General features: G+C 41.6%; 2 protein-coding genes across 3 annotated transcripts; one reads left to right on the plus strand and one right to left on the minus strand.

Annotated features, from left to right (window-relative positions):
* The first annotated feature begins 4309 nt into the window (after positions 1 to 4309).
* Positions 4310 to 6592, plus strand: LOC128733856 (alcohol dehydrogenase class-3). Of its 2 annotated transcripts, XM_053827691.1 has the most exons (3): positions 4310 to 4640; positions 4721 to 4794; positions 4909 to 6592. In XM_053827691.1, exons 2-3 carry the CDS (start codon positions 4774 to 4776, stop codon positions 6019 to 6021), a joined length of 1134 nt encoding a protein of 377 aa, XP_053683666.1. In that variant the 5' UTR covers positions 4310 to 4640; positions 4721 to 4773; the 3' UTR covers positions 6022 to 6592. The 2 variants fall into 2 exon arrangements, with proteins under 2 accessions (XP_053683666.1, XP_053683667.1); XM_053827692.1 differs by lacking the exon at positions 4310 to 4640 and having other exon boundaries at positions 4649 to 4794.
* Positions 6593 to 7264: 672 nt separating this feature from the next.
* LOC128735812 (uncharacterized protein K02A2.6-like) lies at positions 7265 to 11514 on the minus strand. The gene is made up of 4 exons (XM_053830297.1): positions 8648 to 11514; positions 8461 to 8602; positions 7762 to 8414; positions 7265 to 7610 (listed from the first exon to the last, which is right to left on the minus strand). Exons 1-4 carry the CDS (start codon positions 11512 to 11514, stop codon positions 7265 to 7267), a joined length of 4008 nt encoding a protein of 1335 aa, XP_053686272.1.
* Positions 11515 to 13869: the final 2355 nt, after the last annotated feature.

The following is a 13869-nucleotide window of genomic DNA, read 5'->3' on the forward strand; positions in this document are numbered from 1 at the left end:
CTAAAAATAACGTACTTAAACATTATATTTCATGTGCCAGTAGTACGCAATAATTGTATTGTGAGACTGAATTGTTCTTCATGCAACTTTTTACAAATTAAATGCAATAACAAAAGCACAACTTATTAAAAATCGTTTGTTATCGATATTGACTGAATATGCGTTATAAACGAATAAAACGTATGTTTACGTTTTATTTTAATAATACGCATATTCGCAGTGAGTCAGGTAAAACAGTAGTGGCACGGGCGCAGGCTTGAAGTAGGACTACGAATGTAGAGCAATTCGTCTCCCAATGCCAAATCCGGTGATTTTTGTACGAATTTCATATAATAGATTCCCCAGTTGCGCAGTAACGGAAGGTTTACTTGCGCTGTTGTATTTTGTATAACACCTGTGAACCGTTGACTTTATCTCGGTATATCTCGGGAATCTACTGTGTTACCTGACTCACTGCGAAATGCGTTGTATTCGCGGTATCGTGTTGGTTCGAAAGGTTTCGAAAAATATCGCCCTTGTATCGAAAATATCGTTAATTTTGATCACTAAAAATAACGTACTTAAACGTTATATAACATGTGCCAGTAGTACGCAATAATTGTATTGTGAAACTGAATTGTTATTTATGCAACTTTTTACAAATTAAATGCAATAACAAAAGCACAACTTACAAAAAATCGTTTGTTATCGATATTAACTGCATATGCGTTATAAACGAATAAAGCGCATGGTTACGTTTTATTTCAATAATACGCATATTCGCAGTGAGTCAGGTAAAACAGTAGCAATAAATAAAATTACTGTTTTCAGTAAGGTTGATCCGCAGACAAATGGTGGAAATACAACCTTTAAAATTGCCAATTTGCCACCGATGTGTCTCGAAAACTGGCTGTCCGAAGCGTCGCAAGCTAGCTGCTGCTGGCTGAAGTTTCGCCAACGAAAGTCGGCGACCGACTGATGACGCACACCGAGGCAAAGGCAAACAATGTTTCAAATACAAGATACAACCCTTAAAATTGCCAATTTGCCACCGATGTGTCTCGAAAACTAGCTGTCCGAAGCGTCGCAAGCTAGCTGCTGCTGGCTGATGTTTCGCCAACGAAAGCCGGCGACCGACTGATGACGCACACCGAGGCAAAGGTAAATAAAGTTTCAAATACAAGATACAACCTTTAAAATTGCCACCGATGTGTTCCGAAAACTAGCTGTCCGATGCGTCGCAAGCTAGCTGCTGCTGGCTGATGGTTCGCCAACGAAAGTCGGCGACCGACTGATGACGCACACCGAGGCAAAAGCAAACAATGTTTCAAATACAAGATACAACCTTTAAAATTGCCAATTTGCCACCGATGTGTCTCGAAAACTAGCTGTCCGAAGCGTCGCAAGCTAGCTGCTGCTGGCTGATGTTTCGCCAACGAAAGCCGGCGACAGACTGATGACGCACACCGAGGCAAAGGCAAACAAAGTTTCAAATACAAGATACAACCTTTAAAATTGCCAATTTGCCACCGATGTGTCTCGAAAACTAGCTGTCCGATGCGTCGCAAGCTAGCTGCTGCTGGCTGATGTTTCGCCAACGAAAGTCGGCGACCGACTGATGACGCACACCGAGGCAAAGGCAAACAATGTTTCAAATACAAGATACAACCTTTAAAATTGCCAATTTGTCACCGATGTGTCTTGAAAACTAGCTGTCCGAAGCGTCGCAAGCTACTGTGTTACCTGACTCACTGCGAAATGCGTTGTATTCGCGGTATCGTGTTGGTTCGAAAGGTTTCGAAAAATATCGCCCTTGTATCGAAAATATCGTTAATTTTGATCACTAAAAATAACGTACTTAAACGTTATATTTCATGTGCCAGTAGTACGCAATAATTGTATTGTGAAACTGAATTGTTATTTATGCAACTTTTTACAAATTAAATGCAATAACAAAAGCACAACTTACAAAAAATCGTTTGTTATCGATATTAACTGCATATGCGTTATAAACGAATAAAGCGTATGATTACGTTTTATTTCAATAATACGCATATTCGCAGTGAGTCAGGTAAAACAGTAGCTGCTGCTGGCTGATGTTTCGCCAACGAAAGCCGGCGACCGACTGATGACGCACACCGAGGCAAAGGCAAACAATGTTTCAAATACAAGATACAACCTTTAAAATTGCCAATTTGCCACCGATGTGTCTCGAAAACTAACTGTCCGAAGCGTCGCAAGCTAGCTGCTGCTGGCTGATGTTTCGCCAACGAAAGTCGGCGACCGACTGATGACGCACATCGAGGCAAAGGCAAACAAAGTTTCAAATACAGTAGACTCTCAGAAAAGTTAACTCTCTGAAAAGTTAATTGTTCAGAAAAGTTAAGCGTATATCAGCTCTCATGCAACGCTCTAAAAAGTTAATTTTTGCCTTAACTTTTCTGAGAGTTTGAATTTATTGGTTGTCCAAGCGTTTCTTCACACACGTGTGTTTACCCTCTATCTTTATTTCTCATTTTTCGGCTTATTGTCACCTTTCCACAGTTTCATACAGAGTCGCATCATAACTGGGATTAAATTAAACTCTATCGGACAGTTGCAACAATAGTTCAATACGGGCATATAGTTACTTCAGGATTTTTGGAAATATACTGGAAAAGCGCAAACTCAGATTGAATTTTAAATGCAAAAGAAGGAACAGCAAGGAACTAAAAATTAGCGCGAACGCTTATTTTTAATCAAAACGTAGACTACGAAAAAACAAAAGTAAACTAGTGTAACCGACTGTTTTAAACTTAGTGAAAGGTATTATTTTATAAAAAACTATGAAACTATAATTTCATAAAGATATTGCTACATATTTCTTTCCATCACAACTTCCAGGTACATAAAAATATGTATCCTATATCCCGGAATGCATTTTTAGCTTTTGTATTCATCATTTTCAATGACTTTTAGGACTACTCAGAAAAGTTAATAGTTCGGAAAAGTTAATCGACCGATTCCCCAATCGATCAACTTTTCCGAGAGTCTACTGTACAACTTTTAAAATTGCCAATTTGCCGCCGATGTGTCTCGAAAACTAGCTGTCCGGTGCGTCGAAAGCTAGCTGCTGCTGGCAGATGTTTCGCCAACGAAAGCCGGTGACCGAAGAAAGTAAGGAAAGGAAGTTTAACCCATAGCTCATCTCGTATATATTTCTGTCATCCGTGCTAGGGAAGCACTGACGCGGGAAGGCAAAAAAATGCAAATAATGAAATATTAAATATTCGACTCATATTTTCTCAATTATTAAACGTCTGTTAGGGAAACATGTAATCTACTGTGTTGTAATGGATTTTTTGAAAAATTTCCAATCGATTGATACCAATATCTCTAGAATCTGTTGACGGATGACTGAGTTATAAGCGTGCAAACCATAACCACTTTTCGTTACATGTTCCCTTTTCGTTTTTCTAAAGTGCACCCCAATATAGAAATCAAAGAAGTAGTCCTACTTCAAAAAAGCAAAAAATCTTAATGGGTTTCCTCTTGCTCAGGAGCTTTGACAATATAGCTCATATGCAACTTACCTCTCTCCAGCACTCAAAATAGACCATTTTAGTCAAAGCCGCTGAGCCAATTTCGTCTTCTACAAACTGAACCTTTAGAATTCGCGCTTGTTTGAAATGTTTTCAAAACGTTTGTTTTCGTCAAATCAAAACAACAAGTTCATAGGGTGCGCGTCTTGCGCGTGTGTGAAAATGAATAGAGTTACCAAATATTCAGATTAAAAATGAACTCGCCCAATCTGAACGACCTGTTTTTCATATCAGCGGGGGTTGAGTGTAACCGACGCGGGCGAAACCATCGCCAGAATCGTCGCGGGGACAAATATCATTTATTTTGTCAAGTAAATCAATATCTTACGTGTTAGACAAGCATAATATATACTTACAACTTACATACAGCCAAGCAGATTCTTTCTGCGACGGTTTCAAGCTATCAAAAAAGTGAGCAGCGCGTTTTGTTACCAAAGAAACGGTCTACTTTGCCCACGTTCCATATCATACTTCATATTGGAAAATATATAAAAAAAAGACTTATTGGCAACCCGGGTCACATCCGTATCAGCTAGTTGTCGTGGATAGAGTGACTGTATACAGAGTGGCGACAATGTCAAAATTGGAATGATAATTATCTGTCAGTGTCATTCCAATCGAGCAGACGACCTATCCAACGCGTATGCAGGAAAGAGAAAGAAAAACCTTGGAAAAACCGCATTGCATACATTTGGGATGACTTGTCGCCACTCTGTATATAGTCACTCTAACCGCCGCAACAGGATGAAAATTAATGTAAATAACCGCAATAGTGTTACTCGATTAGAAATATTCGAATATTTTTTTCATTTATTCGATTAATCGAACGATTATGAACGATTAGCGGGCATTATTCGGGGATTATTCGCATTCATATTATTTCCTTTGAACTATTCGATTAATTCAACTACTCGTGCTGGCAATATTCGATTAAAAATTATTCGAATATTTTTATAGTTATTCGATTAGCTGAATTAATCGAACGATTAACGGACATCACTAGTCGTGGATCGTGGACCACGATTCGTGGTATCAGCGGCGCAGCGGTATCAGCAGTGCTCGGTCACCGGCGTCAGCAAGGTCTGTTTTTATACGATTTGCGCAGTTTCAAGCAGCAAACGAGCAAACAGTGACTGGCAAATTTGATTTGATATTTTCAGTTATTATTCGATTTATCTCAGTCGTTTTTGGACCAGTGAGGCAGTGAGTGATAATGAATGACACAGCAGGAAAGGTAATTTTGCTTTAAATGTTTTAGCGTCGATTTGTTCGCTCGGTACTTTGCACCAAGTAATTACTTTGAAGGGTAAAGCTGCTTAAGATTACCTTTTATTTGTAATCCATGTAGGTTATTTCGTGCAAAGCTGCGGTTGCATGGGAACCCAAAAAACCACTGTCAATTGAGAATATTGAAGTGGCTCCACCGAAGCAAAGCGAAGTTCGGATAAAGATAGTCGCTTCTGGAGTCTGCCATACAGACGCTTACACGTTGGACGGCCATGATTCGGAAGGAGTTTTTCCTGTTATTCTTGGTCACGAGGGAGCTGGAATTGTAGAAAGCGTCGGAGTTGGTGTAACTAAATTTAAACCAGGCGATCATGTAATTCCCCTGTACATTCCGCAATGCTTTGAATGCAAGTTCTGTAAAAGCCCAAAAACTAATCTGTGCCCGAAAATTCGTGCCACGCAGGGAAAAGGAGTACTTCCAGATGGCACAACACGTTTCACCTGCAAAGGTAAACAAGTTTATCATTTTATGGGAACTTCGACATTTGCCGAATATACAGTCGTAGCTGATATTTCACTATGCAAGGTTAATGAAACAGCGCCACTCAACAAGATTTGCTTGCTAGGCTGTGGAATTCCTACGGGATACGGAGCTGCGTTGAATACAGCGAAAGTTGAAAAAGGAAGCAGTTGTGCAATTTGGGGACTTGGAGCTGTCGGATTAGCAGTAGCAATGGGTTGCAAAGCTGCAGGAGCCACACGAATTATAGGAGTTGATATCAATTCTGACAAGTTTAAATTAGGAGAACAGTTCGGTTGCACTGAATTCGTTAACCCAAAGGATTATGACAGATCGATACAAGAAGTTCTTATTGAGATGACAGACGGTGGGCTCGACTATACGTTTGAATGTGTGGGCAATGTGCTGACAATGCGTGCTGCGTTGGAGTCATGTTGTCGAGGATGGGGAGTGTCAACCATAATCGGTGTTGCTGAATCCGGACGAGAAATTTCTACACGCCCTTTTCAGTTGGTCACTGGAAGAACTTGGAAGGGAACTGCTTTTGGGGGTTGGAAAAGTGTCGAAAGTGTACCTAAGTTGGTGAATTCTTATTTAAATAAGGAGCTAATGGTGAATGAATTTATCACACATACAATGAGAATCGATGAAATTAACGATGCATTTACTCTAATGCATGGAGGGAATAGCATTAGATCTGTAGTTGAGTTCTGAAGAAAAAAAACGGATCAAATTTTGCTGATATATATAAATACATAACGTTGCGCACAACCATTAACATTTACATTATATAACCTCATTTTTGAAGTCGGTAAATTTTTCGTTTTTGTCTTGATATATGCTGATCTGGTGATGGTGAGCTAAAGCATTTTGAGTTGATATAATGATATGGGAGGCCAGTTAAAAGTGGAGAAAAGGATACGGATGTCTTTACAAATATTAGTCAGGATGCCTACATTCGAATTTTATTATTACTATACAAACCTCTGTAAACAGCTTCGGTGGCGCCCCTAGCTTAGGAAGAAATTGTACTTTGCACTCACATATCTATACTACTTAACTCTGAGATTTCGGGCATTTTGTACGAAAAATTAGCTTATTTAAAAAAAAATCAGACGAACTAGCTTCTGACTAAAAGCGTCAATAAAAAAGAAAATTGTATAGCTTCAAAAAAAATTTTGGATTCGTAAAATTAGTTTTTCTTTTTCAGATGTTTTATGTGTATGCGTATCTTAAATATGTGTATTTTTAAGGAAATGTCGAATATACCACTTCCAAATAGTAAGCAGAAAATTTTACGTCCTCAAAACGATATCAAGAGCAAGACGTCTTGGAGAAATGTCCTTATATCAATTTCCTGCGAGTAGTAAAACCAAAAAGAAATGCTTTAAAATGCTCGGCTATGATTGTTCAATAAGCAACACGAGCCACCTTTTTATCTATCCGCAATATTTTTCGTTTGATTTCTTAGACTTTTAAAATGTTGACAATCTATTTTAGTAGTACCCAGCCTTTTTTGGTTCGCGAACCCCCTGGTGGCTTTCCGTATAGGGTAATTGATCTTGAATGGACCTATTTAGCGCTTTTTAACACCACCACTCGCACTCCTGCTCAATTTACTCGTCATTTATAAATAATATGCAGTGATGTTACTATTTGTTGGAAAGTACCACCTTTTTTCTACATTGTTGTATCTTGCGAACAGGCAGCGGACGTGATATTAGCCGAACATCAACTAGTTATGCTAACGCGAATAATCGAATTAAAACTATAACGTATATTTAGTAAAAGATATGATTTATCACGCTAACAGCAACTTTTTTATGTAAGTCGTTTGACGGCTGATCGGCTTCTGTCGCAGTGACAGCGTAGCTGTCAGGAAGAGCCCAGTGATGAAACAGGGAACGAGCAATGACGTGCTCCCAGTTCTGCTCCAGTTGCCTCCAACATCTCCCCTTTAAGAGCGATGGTAAACGTTCAAGCGCGGGGGTGCTCTTCTAGTCCTCAGAGAACGTCGTGGTTGGTGTACCAAAGGAGTGCTAGCGATAGTAGGTTGATGAGTGGTAGGAACGGTTGTGGAATGAAGTTCGCCCAAATCTGCGGGGCGCACCTGGCTTATCGGAACCGTTGGTGGTGGTGGTGATATGGACGGGATGTGCCGATCTACTTCCGCACTCTTCGTAACTGCAGACGCAATTTCAGACGTAGTGGGTTGCACTGACGCAGCTGTACTTGGCAACTTCCAAGCTTCCAGCAATACATCCAAAGGAAGCTGGTATTTAGGTTTATTAAATGCACTTCCACTACGTGGCGATGAACGGCTCCTTAACTGGTTCACATGTGATCGCACTAAGCGACGCTTTTCTGTCTCCACGTTATACATGACTTTCCCAATTCGTTCTACGATGGTACCAGGAACCCACGACCAAGTATTTCGACTGTAAATCTACGTACACAGCATCCCTTTTGTTGAAGGATCGACTGCTTTCGTGTTGGTCTTCTTCCTTGAATAGTTGCTGGCGATCTGCTGGTGGTCGTAGCAAATCGAGATGGGTTCGGATTCGACGTCCAAACAAAGCTTCTGATGGCGATACTCCATTCGGTGCATACGGATTTGGAGTACTTCGGTACGTCAGCAAAAACAAATCTAATGCTTCTTGTAGTGGGCCTTTCCCTTCTTGAATCTTTTTAATTCCTCTTTTGAACGTATCGACAAACCGTTCCACCATCCCGTTAGACTCCGGCATGCCTAGCCGTGCGAAAAGACTTCGCAAAATCTTGATGGTAGCTGTAGTTGTGATACGGTTTGTTTGCACTATCTCGGGCCACTTGGAGAAAGAGTCCACTACCAGTAGAAAATAGTCCCCGTCGACTGGTCCAGCGTAATCAATATGCACTCGCTGCCATGGGCGTTGCGGCTTTGGCCAAGGTACAGGTGAAACACGAGGTGATGACTTTGCAGCAAGTGTGCATTGCGAACACGCTTTCACCATTTGTTCAATTTCAGCGTCTATCGCCGGCCAGTAGACATAACTTCGAGCGATGGCCTTCATTCTTCCCACTCCAGGATGACCGATATGCAGTTGGTTTAGACAGCGCATACGTAACTGAGTTGGAAGGACAAGTCTCTCCGAAAAGTACACATCCTTGTACGGTCGTGAGCGATTCTCGACGGTTATAGAATTGCTGTAACTCACGATTGGATGTGATGGCCTGCTTGGCTGGCCAGCCTTGATGGATGTACTGGACCACCTTGCTGAGTATCGGATTGCTCCGCGTACCATGCTGAACTTCTCTGAAATGGAGCGGAAAGACGTTGAGGGAATCGAAAGCTACTAACCCAACATCCTTTTCGAGGGTGACAGCTGCGATGACATAATCCTCATCCAACCGAACATGTTGGTTTATAAGCCGAGACAGCACATCGACGTGACCGAACTTCTCTGTGGCCACGTATTCGATCGTAAAGTCATACATGAGCAGCATCAAGGCCCACCGTTGCAATCTATTGGCGGTATACACGGGAATACCTTTCTTTGACCCAAAAATACGAAGCAACGGTGCGTGGTCAGTTTGTAACCGGAATTTGCGGCCGAAAATCATGCGATGAAACTTCGTGACCGCAAATATTATGGCTAAGCCCTCTCGATCAGGTTGACTATAATTCCGTTCTGCTGGGGCGAGGGATCTGGACGCATGTTGGATAACTCGCATTGACCCATCGGGAAAACGGTGACTAATCGTGGCTCCCAAGCCAACGGAGGACGCATCGGCAGCAACGATAATTTCCAACTCCGGGTTATAATGCGTTAAGAGCAGGTCCGACGAAAGGATTTCTTTAAATTTGTCGAACGCTGATTGACACGCCGATGTCCACTTAAACTTTGTGCCTGCCTTCAGTAGCTCGTCCAACGGGAACCGTAGAGCGCGCATGTTAGGCACAAACTTGCCGTAATAGTTAACGGCCCCTAGAAAAGCACGAACGCCGGACACGTCGACAGAAGGAGGCATTTGCCTAATAGCGGCAACCTTAGCAGGGTCCGGCCGAACACCATGTTGATCCATCAGATGCCCCAGATACTTAATCTGACGAGAGCCAAACGAGCACTTCTCCAACCGGATGGTAAACCCAAACTCTTGTAGACGCTCGAATAGTGCTTTCAGATTCTCCCAGTGCTCTTCTTCATTGCGGCCGCCTACGATGATGTCATCGAGGTAACCGCTCGTGTGCTGCAGACCTGCTAGCATTGCATCGACGACTTGCTGAAACGCTCCCGGTGCTGCTTTCACTCCAGGCGCCAAACGATTTACCTTGAAGATGCCCCTGTGGGTATTAATAGCCAGGAGTTTACTGGTGGCTTCGTCGACTTCCAGCTGAAGGTAGGACTCGGACATATCAACAATGCTAAACACCTTGCAATGAGCCAGTTTCACAAAAATGTCCTGGGGAAGCGGTAGCGGATACTGATGTGGTTGTAAAGCCTCATTTAAACCAGTGGAGTAGTCTCCGCAAATTCGTATGCTGCCGTTTGCTTTCCGGACCACTACTATCGGAGCTGCCCACTCAGAGTAATCTACTGGTGTTATTATATTCATGCTCTCCAACCGATGCAACTCATCGTCTACTGCGCTGTACATAGCGTACGCCACCGGACGTTTAGGACGAAAAACTGGCATTTGATCTGGCTTTAATACGAGCTTCACTGTAGTTTTTATACATTTACCTAGCTCGGTACTGAAAACTTGTGGATACTGAGCCTTAAGACGATCCGCTAAGGATGGAGAAACGGAAACTACGTTGCAAAATGCATTCATCGGAACCGAATCTAGATGGAATGCCTCGATTAAGTCAAGTCCTAAGATATGTAAATCTTTTTCCGCGACGAAAATCGTGCCTACGTGTGTTACCCCGTTAACACTTATTGAACAGTCGAACTGTGACACCAGCTTGAGTGGGTCACCCGAGGCTGCTTTGGCATTCACTGACGGTGGCTTTACTTGCGGTCGTCCTAGCTGCTTCCATGTTTGTACGGATATGACACTAATGTCTGAAGCGGTATCAAACTGCATCCGAACGGACACACCATTTAACATAACGGGAATAAACTTTCTTCTACCCCGCACCATGTCAACTGATACTCGGACGGTCTTCGTATCTACCGTCACGCGCTGGAACTTCCGTTTGTAGTTCGGACGACTCTTCCGTGCACTTCCACAATAGCCTTCTTTGTGGCCGAAACGCTTGCAATCGGAACACTGATGACTTCTGTATGTACAGTCCCGACTAAAATGCATTAACCCGCATGTCCAACATGGACCGGTTGGCCTTTTCTCCATACTGGACGAATACTGCTTCGGCGAATTGTCCTTATTCGCTACCGACTGTTTCCGGAACTTATGGAATTTCTGCTGTCTTCCGCTGATGACGTTGACCGCGTTCGAACTGCCCTCGATCATAGCCGTATCATGACGTAGATTCATTAACCGTTGGCATTCGGTTGACAACTGCTCCAAGGTGACATCTCCTCTTTCTTCGATCTTGCTAAGTAAACGGGTGCGAATCTCAGCATCACTTTCAGCTTTCAACCCGCACACGAACATCAAAGACTTAAATTCCTCCTCTGACAGTTTCGCCAATTCGAATTGTACGCAGCTCTTATTAACACGACAAGCGTAAGACAGGTAGTCCTCTGTTGGAGCCTTTGCGGTCTGCAAACACCGGTAACGCTTACTAACCATTGATTCCGCTGCTCCAAACAAAGCTTTCAGCTTTTCCACAACCTGGCTGAAGTTAAAATCCTTGGGAGCCTTTGGCAGAATAAAACTAACGAAGCGTTCATGCTCGGCTGCTCCCAACTTCCGGACCAATAACCTCACTTTTGTTGCGTCATCTAACCTTGCAGCATCCTTTGCGAACAACTCATCATACCGCGAGAACCATGCCGCGAACGTTACACCTTCCTCAATGTCATATCGAAATTCCTTGATATTAGCAGCGACCGAATCAAGGATCGTTTCCGGGCTCTCCGGAACCTGCAGTCTGATATTCTGAATCGCCTCTCTATTCTGCTGCATGAACAATCGCTGATGTTCCTGTGCTTCACGTTGGCTAGCAATAAGCTGATTCGTGACACTTTGCTGCTGCTGGAGCTGCTGAAGAACCTGCAGAATAAGTGTTTCCACCGGAATCTGCTGTTGCTGATCCATGCCTTTTGTAGGTTATAATACCGCGTGGGAAACCGTGATTTTTTTCCTTGCGATTTTTTTCACTACGCGAGCGAACTGAAACCACGAACCCGAGTCGCCACTGTTGTATCTTGCGAACAGGCAGCGGACGTGATATTAGCCGAACATCAACTAGTTATGCTAACGCGAATAATCGAATTAAAACTATAACGTATATTTAGTAAAAGATATGATTTATCACGCTAACAGCAACTTTTTTATGTAAGTCGTTTGACGGCTGATCGGCTTCTGTCGCAGTGACAGCGTAGCTGTCAGGAAGAGCCCAGTGATGAAACAGGGAACGAGCAATGACGTGCTCCCAGTTCTGCTCCAGTTGCCTCCAACATACATTATCAGTACTTTAAAAATGTATAATTGATGAAACTTTTATTAAATATATCGTTTTTTGCCAAAGCCATTTTTTGATCTTGAATTGAAACGATTTTTGATTTTGAAATGGACCTAAATTAGGATTGTCATAGTTTCTTCCATGAAAATGAACAAAATAATAACAATGAATTTTTTTTGATAGTACAACTATACTACTGTTATTTATTAATAGGACACAAGGTTGAACAGCTTTTACCTTTCTTATACTCTGTTAGAAAGGTATGAAAGTCGGTTGAAAAATTTGAAATCGGTCACAGTCACCGAGGGTCTTGTTTTTATGTCAGCCCAACAATTGAACAATGTTTCAGTGACTTGATATCGATGTGAAGTAGTAGAGGTGTGGAACAACGTACCGTTTGTTTGTGTTAGCAGCGCAAATAATGTAAACAGCAAGGGTGACGTCAATCTCGCCCTATTCTTCTACGGGCATAAAAAAAACATAAACAGCAGCCGTACAACGATGACACTAACACACCTATACTTTTTAGCGTATTACGAACACAAACATGCTGCGTTTGCCGTACCTAAGTAATAGTGTACATAGACTTGATATGCGTTGTGTATGTATCTGTGTGTGACATTTGTATATTGGGAATTTATTATTACCTGTTGTTCAGATATGGTTGAAACGATTTCCACGTCACATAAAAATTATGTCGCCTATTAGTTTCAAAAATTTAATCCATTCATTAAAAATATGTAATATAACTTGTATTAAACGTAGTTTATCAAGTACAGTGGGGTTCGAGTTTTTATTTAGTGACTACATATTTCGAAAGGTCAGACTTTTACTGACGTAGGACCAGGGATGGTTCGATCACTTTGACTCAATTTTGATTCATTTGACAGTACCGTCTTAAGGGGGCCAAATATGACAAAGTTATATATGGGATATTTTTAGAACAGCTTAATATCTATAATTTTGCTGAATAAAGTTGTTGTATCTTTTGTAGTTACGGCGCTACAATGCTAGTATCTTATCAGTGACTAAATGAACGTTCATTTAGTCACTGATGAGTTACTAGCGTTGTAGTACCGTAACTACAAACGATACAGCAAAGCTTTGTTCAGAAAAATTGTAGATTAAAACTTGTTCTACAAATGTCCCATATATAATATTGTCATATTTGGCTCGGCTGAAACGATACTGTAAAATGAATCAAGATTGAGTCAAAGTGATCGAACCATCCCTGCGTACCTGTAAGTTTTGGCAGGTGAACATTGACAATATTTGAAACATTTTTTTTAAATCATCAAGCATCAGGAAAGGGATCATTCAATAATGACGTCCACTGCTTATGGGGTGGAGGGGGGTGTCAATTTTGTGACAGGTTGTGACAGAGGGGGGGAGGGGGTCTAGGCAAATGTGACATCCATTGTTATTGTTAGAGTAAAATGTGACATCCGCCGAAGAAAATTTATTCTCAGAAAAAGGCTACAAAAACTCATCGATTTATTTCGATTTTCGAATTTATCTTACTTCAGAAGATCGCAAGAGGACCCGACATCGTCGAAACAAATAAATAAAGCTGATTCTCTCCTATCTTCTCTTCACTCAAAAAGCAACTTGTTTCATTTGTTGTACAGAATCTTTCAAGCAAGCTTCAATTGATGCTGGTAATTGTTTCAGTTGACGGCGCCGAAAGTCGGGCACGATTTACCTATGTTACACTAGATTAATTATACCATGCGTTACATTAAAGGGTACATGTAAATCATTTTCAGTTCATTTGCAATCAAAGTTTCTAGCCTTTTATTGTCAATTGCAAGGAAAATTGTACCATCCAAAGTACGATATCGCTCATAAAAGTGCTATTTTGCATTAAATCGTTTCGGCATCTTCGGCGCACTTTTTCGTTATCTTCCAAGCAATAATCCAATAGTTATAATCCAAGATGAATTTTATAGCACCTTGCGTCAGAGGTCGCTCATTAGTTGGCAAACATC

Source organism: Sabethes cyaneus, chromosome 2 (genome assembly GCF_943734655.1).
Source record: "Sabethes cyaneus chromosome 2, idSabCyanKW18_F2, whole genome shotgun sequence".
Lineage (NCBI taxonomy): Eukaryota > Metazoa > Arthropoda > Insecta > Diptera > Culicidae > Sabethes > Sabethes cyaneus.

What these genes read in the sequence shown, in the direction of transcription:
- LOC128733856 (XM_053827691.1), top strand. Translation starts at nt 4,774, where the DNA reads ATGAATGACACAGCAGGAAAG. An exon ending in TGAATGACACAGCAGGAAAG is followed by an intron (nt 4,795 to 4,908) that starts GTAATTTTGCTT and finishes TAATCCATGTAG; the next exon opens with GTTATTTCGTGCAAAGCTGC.
- LOC128735812 (XM_053830297.1), bottom strand. Translation starts at nt 11,514, where the DNA reads ATGGATCAGCAACAGCAGATTCCGGTGGAAACACTTATTCTGCAGGTT. An exon ending in ACCCTCGAAAAGGATGTTGG is followed by an intron (nt 8,603 to 8,647) that starts GTTAGTAGCTTT and finishes GCTCCATTTCAG; the next exon opens with AGAAGTTCAGCATGGTACGC. An exon ending in TTCAACAAAAGGGATGCTGT is followed by an intron (nt 7,611 to 7,761) that starts GTACGTAGATTT and finishes ATCGCCACGTAG; the next exon opens with TGGAAGTGCATTTAATAAAC.